Source organism: Physcomitrium patens, chromosome 21 (genome assembly GCF_059467195.1).
Source record: "Physcomitrium patens ecotype Gransden chromosome 21, ASM5946719v1, whole genome shotgun sequence".
NCBI lineage: Eukaryota > Viridiplantae > Streptophyta > Bryopsida > Funariales > Funariaceae > Physcomitrium > Physcomitrium patens.
This window is the reverse complement of record NC_143430.1, coordinates 13,968,823-13,989,855: the sequence shown is the minus strand read 5'-3', so window position 1 is coordinate 13,989,855 and position 21,033 is coordinate 13,968,823. Positions and strand designations below refer to the sequence as shown.

Sequence of the window (21,033 nt, the reverse complement as noted above, 5' to 3'; positions counted from 1 at the left end):
AAGAAAAAAGATGGATCATTGCAGATGTGTGTCGATTATCAAGGACTCAACAAAGTCACCATCAATAACAAGTACCCGCTACTTTTGATATTTGGACTCTTTGATTAGTTGAATCAAGCTAAGATCTACATAAAAATAGATCTACGAGGAGTATAAAATCTGGTACGCATCAAAAAAAGATATGAATGAAAGACTATGTTTCAAACAAGGTATAGATATTTCGAATACAAAGACATGTCTTTTGGACTTACAAATATACCAGCAGCATTCCAACATCTAATGAATGATGTTTTTCGAGAGTTTTTAGATGATTTTGTTATTTGTTGCCTAGATGATATCTTAATCTATTCTAAAAACTTAGAAGAACATGAACTTCATGTTTGTTATGTGTTACAAAAACTAAGATTTGCGGGATTCTATGCCAAGATAGAAAAGTGTGTATTTTACACTACTCATGTTAACTTCTAACAATACATCATTTCCAATGATAGTCTTATGATAGATCCTAAAAAAGTTCAAATTATTATAGATTGGAAGATTGCAAAAATGGTAAGCGATGTCCAATGCTTTTTGAAATTTGTCAACTACTATCGGATCTTCATCAAAGACTTCTCTCAAGTTGCAGCTCCACTTATACATTTGACTTGTAAAGACAAACTTCAATAGAATCAAGAAGCGGTAGTAGCATTTGAAGCTTTAAAGAAGGTATTTGTTTTTGCACCAATCTTGTATCGTGTTGATTTTTATAAGCCATTTTTTATGGAAACAGATGCATCAAACTTTGCTTTGAGTGTCGTATTGTCACAAATGGGAACATGTGATAAACTTCATGCAATAGCTTTTTATTCCAGAAAATTTTTAGCAACCGAGAACAATTATGAGATCCATGACAAAGAACTTCTTGCTATTGTGGATTTGTTTCAAGAATAGCACCATTATCGAGAAGGTGCTTCTAGCCCACTCATCGTGTATATGGATCACAAGAATCTTGAATATTTTATGTCAGCACATGTTTTAAATTGTCGCCAAGCCCGTTAGAATATGTCTTTGTCAAGATTCAAATTCAAGATCACTTATCAACTATGAAAACACGAAGCTTTGATAGATGCACTCTCTAGACGATCTTATCTTGCACCAAAAAAAGGGGATGTTGATTTCAATCAACAACGGACAATTCTCTTCAAGCTAAAGCATCTTTATCTTCAAGCAATGAAATCAACACTAAAAGTTGATTCAACTTTCATTAAACAAGTTCAATCAAGTATGTCTTTTGATCCTCTTATTTGTGATATTAAGAAAAATCCTTCAAAGTATCATGATACTTCTAAATTTGAATTCAAGAACAATCTATTATATTTCAAGGGATACATATATGATCCAAAAGGTGAAGCTCAATTACGTATTCTTCAGGCTCGTCATGATTTTTTAGTAGCATGATATTTTAGATATAATAAAACTTTGGAACTAATATCTAGGGACTTTTGATGGCCACAAATGTGGAAAGCAGTTAAAGTTTTTGTACAATCTTATGATGTTTGCTTAAGATCAAAAACTCCTTCTTATCGACCTTATGGACTTTTTCAACCATTATCCATTTTAGAACAACCATGGTCTTCTATTTCTATGCATTTCATCACGGATCTTCCAATCTCAGATTTTTTATGACTCTATATTCATGATAATAGATTGTTTTACCAAGATGGCACATTTCTAAATCTAAAAGTGAATTTAAAACTATCTTTGGCATTCCATCCTCAAACTAATAGACAAACAGAGCAAGTTAATCAACTTTTGGAGCACTATTTAAGATGTACCATCAATTACCAACAAGATGATTGGACAACTCTTTTGCCATTGAAAAAGTTTGCTTATAATAACATGGTACATTCTTCTACAAAATAAACACCTTTCTTTGCCAATTATGGTTATCATCCAAGACTTGATACTTTTGACTTTTCAAAAGTTGATAATCCTGCAGCAAAAGATTTGGTAATTCATTTGTTAGAGCTACAAACAATGATGAAGGCACAATTAAAAGAAGCTCAAGAACAACAAAAGGTCAATGCGGATGTCTATCAAAAGAAACAACCATCATTCCACATGGATTACAAAGTATGGTTACTTCATTACAATATCAAGACTACTTGTCCTTGTGACAAATTGGACTATTGAAGGCTTAGACTATTTTTTTTATTTTTGTACAAATCAATCTAGTTGCATATTGTTTACACCTACTAGAGTCAATGAAAATCCATCCAATATTCCACGTGTCTCTTCTTGAATCATACAAGACAGTGGACATACCAAGAAGAAGACAAGCTCCACCTCCTCCTATAGAAGTGGATAATAATGAAGAGTTCAAAGTGGAAGAAGTCTTAGATTCAAGGCAATCTTGAAATAAATTAGAATATCTTATTCATTGGCACGGATATGATATTAGTGAAAGCACATGGGAGTCAGTAAAGAATCTTACAAATACAATAAAGGCGGTGGAGGCTTTTCATCAACGACATCCATCAAAATCAAGATGAAAACCTTTATTATAAAAGAAACAAGATCTAAGCAAGATAATATTCTACTTTCAATCTTTGTTTGCATCTTCTTTGTAGTTGTGATGCTGAGAAGATATAGAACCAAAAACTAGCAGATTTGACTGAAGAGCCTTCATTTGTTGACCTACCGGATGAGACATTACTAATGTCACAACCTTCAAGACAATGCAATCGAGATGAAGATCTTCAAGAACAACATATTCTTCCTCAAATATATGGCGAGATATAACGCATTTGGTATCACAACCTTGGAAGGGACTCCCAATGTTTGGTGATTTTATTATAAGTAGGAACAACTCCTGACAGTGTTCCAAATATTTTATTTGAAAGAAGTTATGAAGGCCTCAACAACGATCAAATAACTCGGTGGTCTTTCTGCTCTGATATGGGACACTATCAATGGTTGAGAGCTCTATCAATCATCTTTGAAGAGAACAAAGATCATAATATGTGGCAAATTTAATTCATCACATCACAAATTTCTTTAACATATGATGACTGCTCTTCGTGGAACTCGCCCCTAGAAGAGAGGGTATTGTCATGGATATACACATGTAAGCTAGTAATTATATATATAAATAGATAGAACTAAGTAAAAGTAGGTAAAAATAAGTTTATTCTATAATATTTGCTATACAAGCTTCCTAGATGCTTCATAGACACTGCTTTGACTTTATAGGTGTCTTTAATTGACTTTTTGGATTTGAAACGAGGTCAAAAAGTTGGCCATGTGCCACACATGTTGTTAGCTTGAAGACCAAGCTAACTATGTGGTCCACATGTAAAAAAACTTGTCTTGTAAGTCAAGGCATGTGTCCTACAAAGTCAATACATATTGGAGGTACTATAGAACATCACCACATAGCCCCTAGTTAGATAGTATATATAGAGACAAGAGTGAAGCCCTCTTCACTCTTGTCAACTCTTTTCTTACTTCTAGTCTAGTTTCAAGGGTCTCTAGTTTTCTTGTCTTTTGGCCATAGCCATTCCAATTTCTTTCTTAATATACATATTTAGTTATTTCTATTTTGTCATCTTTCTTTGAGAGAAGTCTCACTTATTCATTTATCTTTATAAAGTTCTTGTCCTTAATAGAAACCCTCATTAATCTTTTAAACTCCAATTTTAAGATTCCAATAATTTGAAGTTCAATAATCCTCAAATGAATTGTTTGATCATGCTTAAATTGAAAACAAAAATTTAACACAATAATATTCATTTAATAAAAATATTTTTTACTATAGATTTTTTATCAATCTCACACAATTTTTTTAAATATAAACTCTTTATATTTCTCAAAATCTATAGTCATTTTTTAAAAAAATGACTTTTCATACTTTTACAAAGTCGTTGTAAACTTAAATCACTCAAAACCAATGTTTAAAAAATCTATGTTTAGTTTCCTTTCAATCCTTGCTCTTGATCAACCAAACAAGCGATGATTTACGGTAGATGCATGATTTTGTGTCATAAGATCAAATTTTGACCTTGATTTGTAATAGGTCTTCTTTTGATATTAGTTCTTGTTTAAATTAAGGTAATTATTGCTCCAAAATACTCTTAATTCTTTTCTAAAGATTCCTATATTAATTTTTTTCTTATCTATATTATTGTGCCTCATTTATGGCCTTGCAAAGTAAGTAGAAGTTTATTTTGCAAAGAAGCAACATTAGCTATTACTAATTTTATTACCTCCTTTATTATTATTTATACTTCTAATGTATTTTTTTATAATATTTATAATATCTTTATATATATTATTCATCTAGTAGCTATATTACAACACAAAAATATTTAAAATCTTTAAAGATAATAAAGAACATAGATAATATTAGTAAAAAGATGTAGATTCTATATTATTTTTTAAATATTCATTTAAATTCTTATTTTAAAATATTATACAATATATATAAAGAAATAATATAAAAAATAATATTTATATTATTATATTATTATTTAATTAGTTTTTTATTTGAATCAAATATTAAATTTAACATCCAACATGATATACATTTAATATTCAATATTTAAAAAATTAAAAAATTGAAAGAAGTATTCAAGAAATATGAAAATAATATATTACCACATCTTTTATAAAACAAGTTTGAAAGTCAATTAAGTTTGTATAAACCATTTTAATACTAAAATAAGATAATATATATATAATTAAAAAACTTTATAGTAAGTAACATATTTTCAAAATACGTACTTATAAATAAATTAATATAATATTTTTTTATAATTTTAATCACTTTAAATAAAATAATCAAAGAATATAAGTTAAAATTAGATAGATTAATATATATATATATATATATATATATACATAATAAATTTTAATTTTAATTTTTAGATATAAGAATCATGATAGAGAAATAAATATAATTTTTAAAATATAACAAAAATAGGCTTATAATAATTTATTATTATAAAATAATTAATAAATAAATAAACAAAAAAACTATTCAAGTAAATTTAAAGAAGTCCAATTTTATAGTATGAGATGTGAATTTAAAATTGGATTTACATACAATCAAATACAACCAATTATAGTTCATTTAAGAATCTTTAGCAAGAAAAAATAATAAAACCATATTTGAAATATTATTCTATCATTTTTTTTAAATTTGCATATAAGACTTTTCTAAGCTCTCAAAATACAAATCCTACCAATTTTACGATTGATTTTTAATGAAGATCAAACTAATTTGGAGTTTCTTAAAACCTACTTTAAAAAATGTGTCACAAAATCAAAAAAATCTTTGTATTTATTATGTAATTTAAAGTCTAAATTTTTACCAATAAAAAAATTATCTATTCAATAATTGATTTTTTTTGGCTTCTAAGAATAAATGTGACCAAAGTATTGTATTAGATAGAAAAACTGCAAGCCAATTTTAATAGATATTATTTCCTAAATTTATATTTAAAAATAAATAAATAAATAAAAACATTAGAGAAGTCATTTGGTTAAAAAAAAACTCAAAGATGATGAAATTTTTATTTATCTTCAATCATAATCCAAAAAAAGAAGTAATATAGCATTTATATTATCAATGAATAGATAAAAACAAGTAATAAAACAAAATGTGGATAATACAGAAATATCTTATAGAAGTGCAAAAGCATTTTATTTACAATGTTACTGTTATCATTAATGTTTGAACACGCCTTCCAGTTCTAAACTTTAAAACATTTTTTTATGCTTTCTTTGGTTCAGATTTCAATTCTAAGATGATGACCAACTCCCTATTTCAACATGTGCAAACAAAACCAAAATATAGGTAAAGCATCTAATTTAGTTTAGCTTAAAGAATTTTGGTTTTGTATTATGTTTTCTACACATCAATTATTTATTTTGTCATAATTTGGAATAAGTTATGTTAAGCTACAAATTCAATTAAGAGAATGGCTAAAAACTATCAATTTGGAGAAACTAAACTATCAGTTTCGAGCACAGGCCAGGAATTTTTGCACGCAACTGCAGTGTGTAGGTTAGCTCATTATATGATAGCAGCTGTGTAGCTCAAAAATTGGCTTTGGCAACACAAGCACGAGCTGCTAAGACCTCCACATTCAATAGCTTGATTAGGTTCAAGAGTTGGGCTCATGAGATCATGTTACTGTATGTCAAACGAAACTTTCTAGCAGAGCTCTTGACGCACCGCAACATCAATGAATCCTGAAACGAGTAATAAAAAAGAAAACACTGAACGACCATTTGCAGAACGTAATACAATAGAATCTGTCATCAACGAGCCAACATGTGCACGACACCATCTTCTCTGTGCAGACGTTGACGCGAAACAAAATTCAGCATGTCGAGCTTGGATTGCATGTTACCAAGTCTGCTCCACAAATTACCTCCACAATCCTTAAAAAATGAATGTTCACCCACACTCTGTAACGAGTTCAACACAACTAGAACAATTTGCCCCCATAAAAATCAGAGGTTGAGAAGCAGAAGACGAATGCCGCGTGGATTGCACTCTAACAAGCATCTGCGTCGTTGATGTTGATCTCACAGCGGACAGGGGAACTATCCGAGTGTCATGTGTGGCGTGAGCACAAGAAACTCCAACCGAAAGTGCTCCACCTGCGAATTAGGTGAGAGATGAAGAAATTTGAACTTGGGCGAGGGCGGGGAGGAACAAACCCCGTGCTGGATGCTCGGAAGACCGTTTCGACTGATACGAAAGCCATTCATTTAAATTGCACCAATGAGGAGAGGACGTCCTGAGGATGCCATCAACCGCGTGGTCTTCTTTCCCCCAACGGTGCAATAAATTTGGTCCACGTCTTCTGGACCCACCCAACCCAAACCAGAAAAAGGTCTCCACTGTCACCAATTTCGGGTGCACTGGCGAATTCAGCGGGACCCGCGACACAGATGTAGTGAGTCAATACTACTATACATAGAAGACATAATGGGCGAGGTCTGGAAACGTGCGAATTCTTCGACACAACATCCCTTTGCCAAGTGCCCACTTCGAGGTATTGCATCGTCTTTCGAACCCTGGTTAACGCTAATGATTGCAGGTTTCGCGGCTTGCGAGTATGTCCCTGGACAAGCACCTAATTCCACCAAATCACACACCTAGGGCCCAGTGTTACTATCAAACAACCGACTCAAGCACCAACTGCACTTGCTCACGGATTGTCCTGCAAACGAAGAAGCAATTAACGAAAACGACGCGTCATTTTTACTGAACCCACAATTGAAAGCAAACTGAAACTTGACAGGAGAGAGAAGCAGCAGAGACCCCGGTTTAATCAATTCTAGTTCGGTGTCGCTGTTGCTGCGATTTTAAAGCATGAGGGGGAGAACCTGTGAGTATCTCCGACACTGAGGCGTAACTGATGAGATGAAGGGACGGCATTGAATAGGGTCATGCTCCAGGAGCTTGCTACTTGAACAGGCTTGGCGACAAGGCTCCGTGTAGTCATATCTCTTCAGCAGCCCTATTACAAATGTGTTTCATGCTCACTACAAGAATGATACTAATAGTGCCATACTATTGATAAACTATGAACACTAGACATTACGACGCAAGTTTGTTGCGATGTCTAAAGAAGTGGACAATGACGGATGTGCCTCCATTGTTATGGAATGTACCTCCTTCCTTTAGAAACTAATAGAAAAAAAAACAATGTCTGGTGTTTCATATTGAAGTTTATGAAACCCTAGATTGGTAACTAATTGTTGATGGCCATGGTATACAAGTAATAAATAACATAAATAACGAAACTGAAATGATTGTGTACAAGTTTACACTATTTTAAACTTGAAAACATAAAATTGCAATCCAAAACCGACATTCTCTACTTATTGATTGGTGTATACATAAAAATACTATCTTTAAAATAAATGATTGAATAAAATCCATGTTTTTTATTTTTTTATTTTTTTCATATTCATTTCGTATTCCAATGTTATTTTGATATCACACAAGTGACAATTGTTAATGACCCAGTTAAACTATTAAAGTACTCACTATTAAACACAGACGTTTGACTCTTCTTTACACATACATACATACATACATACATATATATATATATATATATATATATCTATAATCGAATCCAAACGCTCACACACATTTAGAAACAAAGATGGATAGACACAAGGATAGATTGGACTCTATATCTCGAACTGTTTGAATTTTTTCTTAAAATTAGGAATTGTAAAAGAAAAACACCAACTTGAACAACGAACAAAAATAGAACGAGTGAAAGTGGCATCAAAATAATAGCATTCGAGTGTGTCACTTGAGAATAATCAGTAAAGTGTTTTCTTTAGGAATGTGAAGGGCTTTCAAAAACGGAGTCAAGTGGATGACCACATATTTTCGCGTCTCATCTCCATTAAAGTTTCATTCATCTAATATTTGTTCAACCCACGCCCAATGAGCCTCCCAATTTGCCTCTTTAAGAAATAAGAAACATCTCTCTCTCTCTCTCTCTCTCTCTCTCTATATATATATATATATATATACTTTCCCCCATTTTCATATTCAAAATCTTACCGCCTCCTCGGGTGGTGCTCCCTCATCCAACCCGATCCGCATTCTCGTTCATCCACGACGACGTACCCGCACGTTTCTAATCCATCCGAAGTGAACGTTGTGAACTGGATGTTTCATGTATTCATCCATTGACGATACATCCATGAACCACATTCATCCACACGCCCGTGTTCGTGCGCAATGAGCCCAGAGAGAGCCGACGAGGAAAGCAAGCAAGCAAAAGACATTTGGGGGGGGGGGGGTGTACTCGTGCGAGGACGAAGAAGCTTTACCGGCCGTTGCGCCTTTGTCTTATGTCAGCTGCGAATCAGAGCCTCATCTGGCCATCTATCAGGGCTGCTTTTGGGTCTGGTGCTGAGTTTCTTCGAATCACGAGTTGGGTTTATGCAGTGTTTCGTGCGGTGCCGGGGGTGTGATAATGTGGTTTGGAGTTGCGTTTAGCGCGAGCTCGCTGTTGCGGAATGTGTGGATGTTGGTGTGGGGAGATAATTCACGGAGGTGGAATTTTGAAGGTTCAAGGGCATGCTTGCGGTGGTGTTGATAAGGAGTGCGTGATTAGCGGAGAGAGAAACCGAGTGTTGTTGGCAGAAAAATTCATGGTCGTTGTTAGTGAGAGAGAGAGAGAGAGAGAGAGAGAGAGAGAGAGGAAAATTGGATGTCGTTCCGCGCTGATGAGAGAGGGCGAGAGAGATATTTGTTGTGCTTACTGTGCGTTGCAGGAATGGTGGCAGTCTCCCCGAGGAGGTGAAATTTGCAGGGACTGGTGAAGATTCGTGTTCCTGTGAAGTCACTATGTATTCTACGAATGGCATTGAGGGGCGTAGTACATTAGAGAAGATGCTGGATTTCATGAAGACCGGTGACATTGAGGAAAGTGAAATCACAAGTGATGAGACTTATGCGGACTTGCCTCCCTTGCCTTTAAGACCATCATCCAGGGCACGCTTGCCATCATCCATGGGAGCTAAGAAAGCGCTGGGCGCGTGTTTAGATAGCATTGTGCTTTCGAGCAATGAGTCTGAAGCGTTCAAAGAAAACATCGCCGTGGGATCACCCATTGTAAATCTGGTGGCACCAGCTGATCCCGCAGCGCTAGCTTCGAAGTCCGTGACATGTACGAACGTTCACACACCTCTTGCTGAAAGAGTGGGCACTGCTCTCAATGAGAGCTTCGCCAGTCCTCAGCTCGCCTCCTCCCCTTCCATCATACCAGATGTTTTCACGCCGGCAGACCAAGTGCGCAGTAGTGGAACACTGAGCTTTGATCAAAGACTCGACGCCTGTGGCGCACAGGAATCAAGTTTCAGTTTTCTAACTGCACAAGAATCCTCCACACCTGAAACACCTCTGCCTCAGACTCCTGTCCTGGAAAATACAGCTCTGCCTGTAACAACTCCATCGTCTGGCAAGAAGTGGAAGGATGACGGTACACTGCGCCTGAAGAAGGTATATCTCTGCCATAGTTCCACAAGTTTGTATTGCCATGTTTCAAGTCTGTGTTGGCTGGGAGATGGGCCACTTGTAATGTAGACTTTTTACTTTGTCTTTGGGAACTGGATCCTACTCACAGCTTAAATGAGGGTTGAGATCCACCAGCAATTGTCGCTACACGCTTATTCTAACGCCATGCTGATATCTGGGAGTGCAGAATTTGCGAGTATGGTGCTTAACTTCTGAGTACAATTGGATTGCTGGAACGGTAGTTTCTGCTGAGGATAAGGATACAGAGGCTATGGTGCGCACTGCTGATCACAAGGTGGGATTCTGAACGTTACTTTGTTCTTTTCCAATTTTCAGGTCAATGCATTACTGAACTGGATACATGATTTTAGTGTTTGAACTATTGTAACAATAAGGAACGCTAGGCTACTTGTAGATAATATGGTTGTTCATTGCGTATTGACGCAGGTTATCAGAGTGAATGTCACCAGACTTCAACCAGCAAACCCTGACATATTAGAAGGAGTTTATGACCTCATCAAACTCAGCTACTTGAATGAGCCTTCAGTTCTGCATAATTTAGACTTTCGGTATGAGCAAGATAAGATTTATGTAAGTGCAAGCTGGGTCCTGATATCCTTTGCTTTCTCATCAATTTTTTTCACTGCGCACTCTATGTAGCAGCGCTGTGGCCGTGGCTGGCTGTGATGCCTGAAACTGAACACGAAGGTTATGCTTTTCAATGCACATTCTCCTACAAAACTGTCCCTGGTTTGCTTCTATGTCATTTCAGTGAAGAGTTTCGAACTTTTTCTCATCATCGACATGGAATATTGCTATGCAGACTAAGGCCGGTCCCGTCTTGATTGCTGTTAATCCGTTCAAGGAAATTTCCATCTATGGTCCAAACAACATCCTTGCCTACAGAAATAGAACCTCCGAAAGCACTTACCCTCATGTGTATATGACAGCGGACACTGCATTCAAAGCCATGATTCGAGGTACATATCCTTGGTTGTCCTGCAGTGGTGGATCATTACCTTTATTTTTCAGTTCTCTGATCAATTGTAATATTGATGCGATGTACATCTTCGTATCGTCTATCTCGATGAAGAGTGAAAGGTTTGTGTGATTTATCCTCTGTGCTGGTGCATTTGCAGATGGTATTAATCAGTCTGTCATCATCAGGTATGTTTTCATGAGTTTCTCAATTCTGAAACATCTTTGTCTAGCCACCAGTTTGACATCTTTGCCAACGTATCTACCATCGTTAAATTGTATTCGTACGTACTGTGTTACCTTAATTCAGAACTTTATTTTCGTTTTTTTCTTGTTTTCTTCCATTCTTTCTTTCCTCTTTTCACTTCTGCTTTTATTGAATTTTTATGCGTTTAATGTGGAGCTGTTTCTGATCCTTTTACAGCGGTGAGAGCGGTGCGGGGAAGACGGAAACAGCGAAAATTACCATGCAGTATCTAGCTGCACTTGGTGGCGGTGGTGGATTAGAAGACGAAATTTTGCAAACTAACCCGATTTTGGAAGCGTTCGGGAATGCCAAGACCTTAAGAAATGACAACTCCAGTCGCTTTGTAAGTAGATCGACTGCGTTTGTTAGTGTTGATAAGGATTTACAGGGAATCTCAAATATACATTCAGGTTAAGCATCTAGATAGTGGTCGATTTTGGATGCTGAAACAACACTTCCCTGTTAAATCCTAGGAAAGCGACAAAATCCGACAGGATCTCTTGTTTTGGAAGTACAGAGTCTTACTATCGATCAATCCGTTTTCCGTGTCCACAGGGAAAGCTGATTGATATTCATTTTGATAGAGCCGGTAAAATATGTGGGGCAAAGATTCAAACTTGTAAGCCTAATCAAAACTCACTTATTCTGCACATGGCTAGCTATGAGAAGTTTTAGTAGCTGTAGAGTAATTTTTTGATATACCTTTGATGTTTCTCTTTATTCTGTTTTTCTTGTACTTTGATGAGCTCAACATCACATCATCTTAACTTTGTTTTTTGTTTTGTGATTCTCACTCAACGCTTACACCTGTTTGCGAGAAGATTTATTAGAAAAGGTAGGCCATCTTGTGTTTGAGCTATTTGTGTATAGTTTACAAATCCTGCTGCGCTCACCCCAACACGCATAATAGAGCAATAATTTACTCTTGATCGGGTACATGATATTCAAATTGTGGCACAAAAGGTCTTTTCTCGAGAGCTGACTCGTATGATCGGTTATGAATGTACTAGTGGTTGATCCGGAAAATGGGGTGAATTTCTTTTAAAGCAAGCAACGTGTCAGTATCATCTTACGCTTTTTCCTTTTGTTTCTGTTTCGGTGTGGCGATTTCAGTCTCGAGTTGTACAGCAGGCTGAAGGCGAAAGATCTTACCATATTTTTTATCAACTTTGCGCTGGAGCCGACACAGCTTTGAGAGGTTGTAGAAACTGTCTCTTCTAAACCTCCTCTAGTTTAACCATTTCCTTTCGCTTGTCTATCGGAATGCGTATAAATCTCTTCTCATTGTTGTTCTTTTGTGCATCTCTGACTGCTCGCTGTGTCTTCGCTGGTGTAGAGCGGTTGCATTTAAAATCTGCGAAAGAGTACAAGTATTTGAATCAAAGCAGGTGTTTGTACATTGATAACGTTGACGATGCAAAAAATTTCCAACATATGAAGGTAAGTCCCTATGTTCATCGCTTTTGAGGATTAGCTGAAAGGACAGATGCTTCTAATCAATAACGTTGATTGATTCCTCTAGAGGCTCTCTGAACCCTTCAAGTCGTGCTTGACATGGACAATCCATTCAGTCGTTTCCATACTTCATTGTATTACATCTTCTCTTTTTCGGTGGCTCAGTATTCCTCTCTAAGAAGGGGACATTGTCTTGCAGAGTGCTATGGATGTGGTGCAAATCAGCGTGGAAGACCAGGAGCAAGCTTTTAAGATGCTTGCTGCAGTCCTTTGGATCGGGAACATCACGTTTCACGTTGTTGAGAATGATTCTTATGTCGTTGTGGATGAAAGTGAAGGTAACAAGAACTTTGTTGTGTAGATTTCTTCTCAAACATGTCCTAATTTTTCTTTACAAACGTGAGATCTATCTCAGCAGTGCAACGACGAAGTCTGTACTCTCCTTTTGATCTCATTTTAATCAATTTATCATTTCCTCTATGTGTGCAGCTGTGAATGTGGCGGCTGGACTGCTTCACTGCAAGTCCAATGCGCTGGTTGCAGCACTTTCTACTCGAAGGATCCGCGTTGGAGGCGAAGAAATTGTACAGAGATTGACATTTGCGCAGGTATCCTTCACACCTCTAGACTCCTTTCCTCAAGGAGTGAAGTATACTTGGCGCTGTTCGTTTTCAGTGACCGCAGTAACAGAAGTCAATGTGTTGGACTTGCACGCGCGTTTAATTCTTTTACGACTTGGCACGGGTTTCAAAGTCTGTAGCGACGTGTCGGACGTGGCTGCGGTGCCTCTCCGGTTTCCTTCTTTTCCTTTGTTTTTTATTTTTTATTTTTTATTTTTTTTTCCGACCAGGGAGAGAGATCCCGAAGAAGTCTTTTCCGTGGCCGGCTCTCTCGTGCCCGAGCTTGCAATGGGATACTTGCTTTCTGTTGAACATGCTATGTGCCTGAAGTTAATTTAATTATGTACTGAAGTTATATCACTCTAATACAACGGTTGAGATCAGAATACGTAAATAGACCGTTTCTTTCTCTAATCGACCTCTGGTTGCAGGCAAATGATTCCAGAGATGCCCTTGCTAAAGCTATCTATGCTAGCCTGTTCGACTGGTTGGTGGGACGTATCAACAAGTCTTTAGAAGTTGGCAAGAAGCCGACAGGAAGGTCAATAAGCATCCTGGACATTTATGGATTTGAATCTTTTAAGGTAAAACCTGCGTTTACTTTGGTTTGAAATCATGAGCAGTTCATAAACACTTTCATGTTGTTCCATATCGTCTCCTTGTGTTGGTGCAAGCGTTTCTCATGCATGAATACAACATAACGCATCTTTAACGCACCTAAACTCCTGGTTCGGCCTATCTCTCTTCTCGAGCATTTGGTGGGCAGGATTGATTTGCAGAGTTCATTAAGAAAGGGGTATCAGGACCTGACCAGGTCTTTTACAATGTCCACTGTCGAAATCCACTTTTCGTAGAATTTTTTTTGTCTCAAGCTTTACTATGGTTCTTGCAGAAAAACAGTTTTGAGCAATTATGTATAAATTATGCGAATGAAAGGTTGCAACAACATTTCAATCGTCATCTGTTCAAGCTTGAGCAAGAGGTAATACGAGGATGATTGTTACGGCCATGTTATCTTTCCCTGTTCGCACGTACTGATTTTGTAATTCTCTTATCTTCCCACTGTCACAGCATCTGTGTACTTCTCCCATTCCGGACTCAGTCACGAAATGCTACGCCGAACGATTAACAGAGGTCGGCTTTTTGCGTGAATTTTTCAGGAGTATACGTCTGAAAATATTGATTGGACGAGGGTGGATTTTGAAGACAATCAAGAATGTCTTGATCTTATTGAGAAGGTATGTATGCTTCGCATGACGTTATTCGAGTTCTTGAACTAATAAATGAAAAACTCTTGCGTCATGCTGCTAACTGTACATATTGGTTTATTTCGAATCCTTAACCATTAACTAATTTTAGTAAACGAGTTCATTTTATTACTAGAATATCAGAATGTGTGGAAGACTACGTCAGATTGAATGCAGTCATATAACCAAAATATTTGATATATGTGTGGTGTAGAGACCATTAGGATTGATTTCTTTACTCGATGAGGAGTGCATGTTCCCGCGAGCTTCAGATGCGACTCTTGCAAATAAGCTGAAAGAGCATCTGAAAGGAAACGACTGCTTTAAAGGCGAGCGAGATAAGGCATTCCGAATCTGTCACTATGCTGGAGAGGTATTCATCTAGTATTAACTCTGCTTCGAGGTTATAAGAATTCCTCTTCAGGGATGAGAGTACACGTTTCATTTCTGACAATATCATGATAACTTCCAGATTTAGTGTTCACCGACATCTGGGTTGCGTCCGCCATGCTATTTGGTTTTGGGCGTAATGTGTTGGTAATTCGAAGTTGATTCTAACATCGAAGTGATTTTTGCAGGTTGTCTATGAAACATCTGCGTTTCTTGAGAAGAACAGGGACCTGCTACACGCAGATTTGTTGCAGCTGCTAGCATCTTGTGACTGTGCATTGCCAAAACTGTTTGGTGCCTCTATTGAAGATGGTGCTCAGAAGTTGCTGAGCCCCAATCGAAGGGCCAATGGCATGGAATCTCAAAAGCAGAGTGTGGCTGCGAAGTTTAAGGTGCGTATCTATTTTCCATGAATTTTTCTGCTAAACTTTCAGCCTTGCATATGAAATATTCTTGTTAACCATTTCACGACAACCCGCTGCTGAGAATGAGACTTTCATTTGATATCGGAGCTGTATAAGCCGTAGTCAGATAATCGGATCCATCACGCACAACTAACTTCAATTCTTGCATGGTTTATAAGGGCCAATTGAACAAGCTGATGCAAAGACTAGAGAGCACTGAACCTCACTTTATCAGGTGCATCAAACCCAATACCTCGCAGCTTCCTAATATCTTCGAGCAGGATCTAGTATTACATCAGCTCCGGTGTTGTGGCGTCCTGGAGGTGGTTCGCATTTCACGTTCTGGCTACCCGACTCGCCATTCACATCATGAGTTTGCAAAGAGGTGAAGTAACGATAAGTACTTGGATGCGTATACTTGGATGAGTTTAAGCTTTTAAACAATGATCTACATAGTACACACCATGACATGTATGTTTGAATGATATTTTTGCAAAGAATAATTTCCTGGAACTTTTCTGCCGTGCAATGTCCATAAGGTCAAACAATGTATGCGCAGGTATGGCTTCCTGCTTCCAAGGAATCTGTCTAATCAAGAGGACATGCTAAGCATATGTGTCTCTATTCTTCATCAATTTGGCATTGCTCCAGATATGTATCAAGTAGGCATCACGAAGTTGTTCTTTCGGGCTGGACAGGTGAGATGTCCTCCATTTGTATCTCAACCTTCTAGTTCTTCTCCTGTTAAGTTATTGTAATTCTTCCCTGAATGGGTACACATATCAAGACTCACAGAATAATTCCTTTAAATGATTTGGATCTGTCATGCAAATGTCCTTTCTGTAGTTCCATCTCTCCTAGAGTCCATTTAAGCATCATTGGTATTAACATGGCTTTTTCCTCTTACACAATCAGATAGGACATTTGGAGGACGTTCGACTGAGAACCCTTCAGGGTATTACACGAGTTCAAGCTTTATATAAAGGCTATAAAGTCCGATGCAATTACAAACATCGACGAGCAACCACAATTTTCTTACAATCCTGTGAGTTTCTTCCAGTGTTGACTTGCTTTTTGCATTCGATCTCCTAGGTCGTTTGGAGAAGTCTGTTACTGCACTACGTTTTTGTGCCATCTATCCATTTCTGGTGCAACCATCCAACTCTGTACATCTTTTACACCACGAATAGTCTTTGGTTGACTTAATTAGATTGTGTATTTTGTGCTGACTGGATTCACTCTTTTTCGGATGCTTCAGTGGTCAGAGGAGCCATCGCAAGGAGGCGATTTGAGTTGTTGCGAGAGAGGCATCGTGCGGCTGTAACGATTCAAAAGTATGCAAGAAGGCAGGTTGCTTGTCGTAGATATCGCTCAGTGAAGGAAAACATTGTAATCCTTCAATCAGGTGCCAATTCTTTCCGGGACATAAACCTTGGGCCTGACTTGAATTCCTCGAAGCAATTCCTTCTTTTACTGATATTCAAGTTTCTATGTTATGTATCCTAATGGGGAGTGTTCGACACTAACTGGATAAGTGTCGTATGGCAGTCGTTCGCATGTGGCTGTCTAGAAAGCAGTCGCTTGCTCGGAAAAAGGAGGCCAATGAGGCGAAGCGAGCTATGGAATCTAAACTAAGTGAAGAAGCTAGAGTTGCCGAGACTGAGGCAAATGTAAAGGAAGATGCTGTTGATGATGGTCGCGAATGTATAAAGGAGGTGGCTAGTTCAACACGTGCAGAATCTGCTAAGGTAAGTTATACTTGTGGTGCCATTCATTATCTTAACGTAACTTAGCTCATGGACTGATGGCTTAACAATTGAGGCCTCACTTTTATGTAGGATTTACCGAGTTATTGGCGTGCCTTGCAGGAATTAAAAGAGGCCACTATCAAGGTTGCACCGTCATACCTTCTTGAGTTGCAGCGACGGGCAGTCATGGCGGAGAAGGCACTGAGGGAGAAAGAGGAAGACAATGCAATGCTGCGACAGAGGCTTCTGCACTACGAGGCACGGTGGATGGAGTATGAAGCCAAGATGTCGTCCATGGAGGACATGTGGCAAAAGCAGATGTCTTCATTGCAACTTAGCTTAGCAGCTGCCAAGAAGAGCTTAGCAACAGATGAATTTCTGCCGCAAACTCCTGGCAAGCACGACAATGGTCGCATCTCAGCCGGGAAGCACCGGCATAGTACTAAGCGGCAACTGCTGCCCTCCGATGACGAAGAGTTCGATTGGGACGATGTCGCAACGAACGGCATGAAGAGCCCGGATGACTTCACCAACAAATATTTGGTAACTGGCTCTGGAAATGGCGCGTCACGTGGTGACGTCGAAGCTGCACGGTCTGTCGTCAGCCACCTGACGAGAGAGTACGACCACCGAACGCAGGTATTCAACGATGATGTTGATTTTCTCATCGAAGTTAAATCTGGCTTGACTGAGGCTAACTTGAACCCTGAAGAAGAGTTGAGGAAGCTGAAGGTGAGGTTTGACACATGGAGGAGAGACTTCAAAGCCAGATTGCGAGAGACCAGGCTTGTGCTGAACAAGCTCTGTTCTTTAGACTCGGCTGAAAAAGACGGAGATAGGATGCTGTGTGCTTTAGACTCGCTGGAAAAAGAGGGAGATCGGACGCGCAAGAAGTGGTGGGGAAAGAAAACCACCTCCTCAAGAGCGCTCCAAGGTTAGATTCCTCCAGGAATCTATCCCCAAGAGGACCCATTGTTTATGATATCTGAAGCATACGCCAGTTACTTTCGCCCCTCAAGCTCCTAATTGTTGTGAATACAAACCTTAGCGATGTGGGGGTCTGGGATTCCACTCCTGACTACTGATCAGGACCACTATCATCGGAGCAAGCGGTGAAAGATAAGTGCTTTCTCCATGAGTCGTTGCAGCATGGACATCACAGTCTTAGGATTGACGTACCCTCCAGTTATCACAGGCGTAGCATTAGCAATATGTGGGTACGGAGTGATTGCTCCACAGATATTAGCGTGCAGACAACAATTTTAGTGGCTGCTGAGAGATATATTTGAGACTCGATTTCATTCGAGGTCGTGACATTGTATATATTTAAGCCTTACTTGGACTGTAAGGCGTCTACATTTGCCCATTTTACTCCGCTGTTGTGTCGATGACAAAGATATCGCTGACGTCTGTTGATTTTTTCCAATACCTTCACAGGCCTTTTGAAGAGTGTTGTAGTGTTCAGAGAAGTTTGACCCACTCTGTCCACACAAATCGGTTGGAATCAAATAGTTGCGTAAATTTAGGTTTAACTTGGTTGTCGGTTATGTATCGATTCATGGTTTAAGGAGTTTGTGAGTTACTAATGCTGATGGTCACTTACCGTTTTAGGTCTGGGAATGATTTTAGTATCAATAAAATTCTGAAGGACCCAACTCTAAAGGTATATTTTTTAAAAGGTTAGAACACATGTCATAAAATTGTCACATAAAAAGATACAAAAATTAAGACGTCATATTTCATGCTTTACATAATTGTTAGAATCAATATTGATGTTGGCATATGTAGACTAGTAACAGAAGAACAGGTTGGTTGGCTTAATGGCATCTTTTTACTTTAAACTATATCAAAAAGGTTAGGCATGTAAAAAAGAGCTTTCTTCACGAAGCATTGGACCATAATAAAGCTTTTAAACCATGGCCTTTCAAAAACAGTATCTAGGTATAAAGACCCCCTTAAGCAATACTCTTGTGAGATGATATATTAACAACTTGAGCAACATATTTTTTTTAATTGAATTTTTATTACATTTTATATTTTTATTTTTTAAATCCATCATTTTTTTCTCATACTTTGTTATAGAGTAAATTTTCAAGTCCTTACTACTTTTAATTGTCTTCTTTGTTGGGAAGGTTTTGTAGATTATTAGAGTATAATCAACACATCTATTGATTTTTATATTTTTAATTTTTAAATTTAAAAATATGCTTGTGCAAGAGATAGTAAAGTGTTAGAAACTAAAAAAATAAAATATGATTATGCTCTTTCGAACTCTGTGCTATGTAATGATTTTTTTATCTACTTTTTTTAATAATATATATTTTTCTTAATTTATGAAAATACATATGCATAATTTTTTCACTAACGTCATAATTTTTAAATAGATTATTTTTTGTAATAAAAAATTAATTTTAGATAGATAAATAAAATACATTATTTTATTTTTATAATTTATTTTAGTACATTCAATAATAAAAATCCATTTTATAATAATTTTTAATCTCTAATAGATATTGAATATTTTATTGCTAAAAACTCTAGCAAAAGCAATTCTTGAGAAAATCACTTTTTATATACTAATTAAATTAATAGCAAGAAACAATCACAAAGTTTGATTTAGAAAAACTCAAAATAAAAAATATTTTTGTATTATCTACAACAAAAACTGGAATGAATAAATAAATAAATAAAACAATTTTAAAAAATGTAAAACTATATGATTGAACATGTTTTAAGTAAACTATTTTTTTGAAGAACATATGCAGGTTTTGATTAAAAAAATTTAATTCTAAGATTGAATTTTATAGATATAGGTTATTATACAATTTTTAGAGCCTTCTATTCCTTTTAGATTATTTTTGCAATTTATATAAGTATTTAGAAACCTTGTTGTGGAAGTTTGGTTATTAAGGCTTATTATAATTTGAGAAGTGTTAATGCTACACCCCCAATTTGATATTGTTACAACCCATGTGGCTTCCATAGAACTTAAATTGACTAAAAAGCATGCTTCTATAGTTATGGTGCAATTGACAATCCTATATTTTATCCCAATATTAACCCAAAAATAGAATAAAAAAGTTTTGTGTTTTGGTACCCGAAGACAAAATAATAATAATGATTTAAATAATATTTGCAAAGATTTTATTTGTTTTTTTATTAAAAAAACAACTTACTATTTGTTTTTTCATAAAATATTCTTTCTCTCCCTGTCAACCACCACTCTTTTTTAATGCAAAGAACAAAAAAAATGCCCAATAAAAAAGGCATATTATTACCTATTTGTTTACAAGGAGGTCATGTGGGATGAAGCAACATCAATTGGAGATGTAGCATTATATAAGTAATTTATTCAAAAGTTAAACTATTGTTATTTTTAGCCTTGCTAATTCATCTCTTAGACACTGTTAATTTTCAAACATGCAAGTCTTTCCAAAATTTGATATGATTACTTCATTAGAATAATTAGTAAAACATAGCAATTTAAACATCAGCTAAAACAAATGTACAAAATAAATTTAAAAGATAGAATATAATGTCCAATTGTTTAAAAAAAACAATAACTTACTTTGAATATAAATTTATATATATCATCATTTATTTTTTTATTTTTTCATATTTTAGTTTCTTTTATCTTTTTTATTAAGTATTAAAAAAATGCTAGATTATATATATATATATATATATATATATATATATACATATATATATCAAGAGAGAGATTTATATTACTTGTATATGCATAATAAAGTTTTTAGTTGACTATTTACATTATATCAAATGATAAATATATATATATATATATATATAAATATATCAAAATAAGTAAAATTAAATTTATGTACTTTTTAGACATTAAAATCAACTATTTTTTATATGTATAAATAAATATATTAATTATC

The 21,033-nt window shown here is 36.3% G+C and overlaps 1 protein-coding gene across 1 annotated transcript; it reads left to right on the top strand.

Moving 5' to 3' along the window:
• Positions 1 to 8,882: 8,882 nt before the first annotated feature.
• Positions 8,883 to 18,502, top strand: LOC112274411 (myosin-1). Its single transcript, XM_024503884.3, has 23 exons — positions 8,883 to 10,027; positions 10,230 to 10,337; positions 10,490 to 10,633; positions 10,866 to 11,022; positions 11,182 to 11,209; positions 11,445 to 11,610; positions 11,823 to 11,886; positions 12,089 to 12,102; positions 12,381 to 12,465; positions 12,604 to 12,707; positions 12,922 to 13,060; positions 13,212 to 13,330; positions 13,774 to 13,926; positions 14,235 to 14,324; positions 14,503 to 14,580; positions 14,804 to 14,962; positions 15,168 to 15,371; positions 15,563 to 15,768; positions 15,943 to 16,081; positions 16,299 to 16,428; positions 16,642 to 16,788; positions 16,932 to 17,131; positions 17,252 to 18,502. Exons 1-23 carry the CDS (start codon positions 9,374 to 9,376, stop codon positions 18,068 to 18,070), a joined length of 4,107 nt encoding a protein of 1,368 aa, XP_024359652.1. The 5' UTR covers positions 8,883 to 9,373; the 3' UTR covers positions 18,071 to 18,502.
• The last annotated feature ends 2,531 nt before the right edge of the window (positions 18,503 to 21,033 follow it).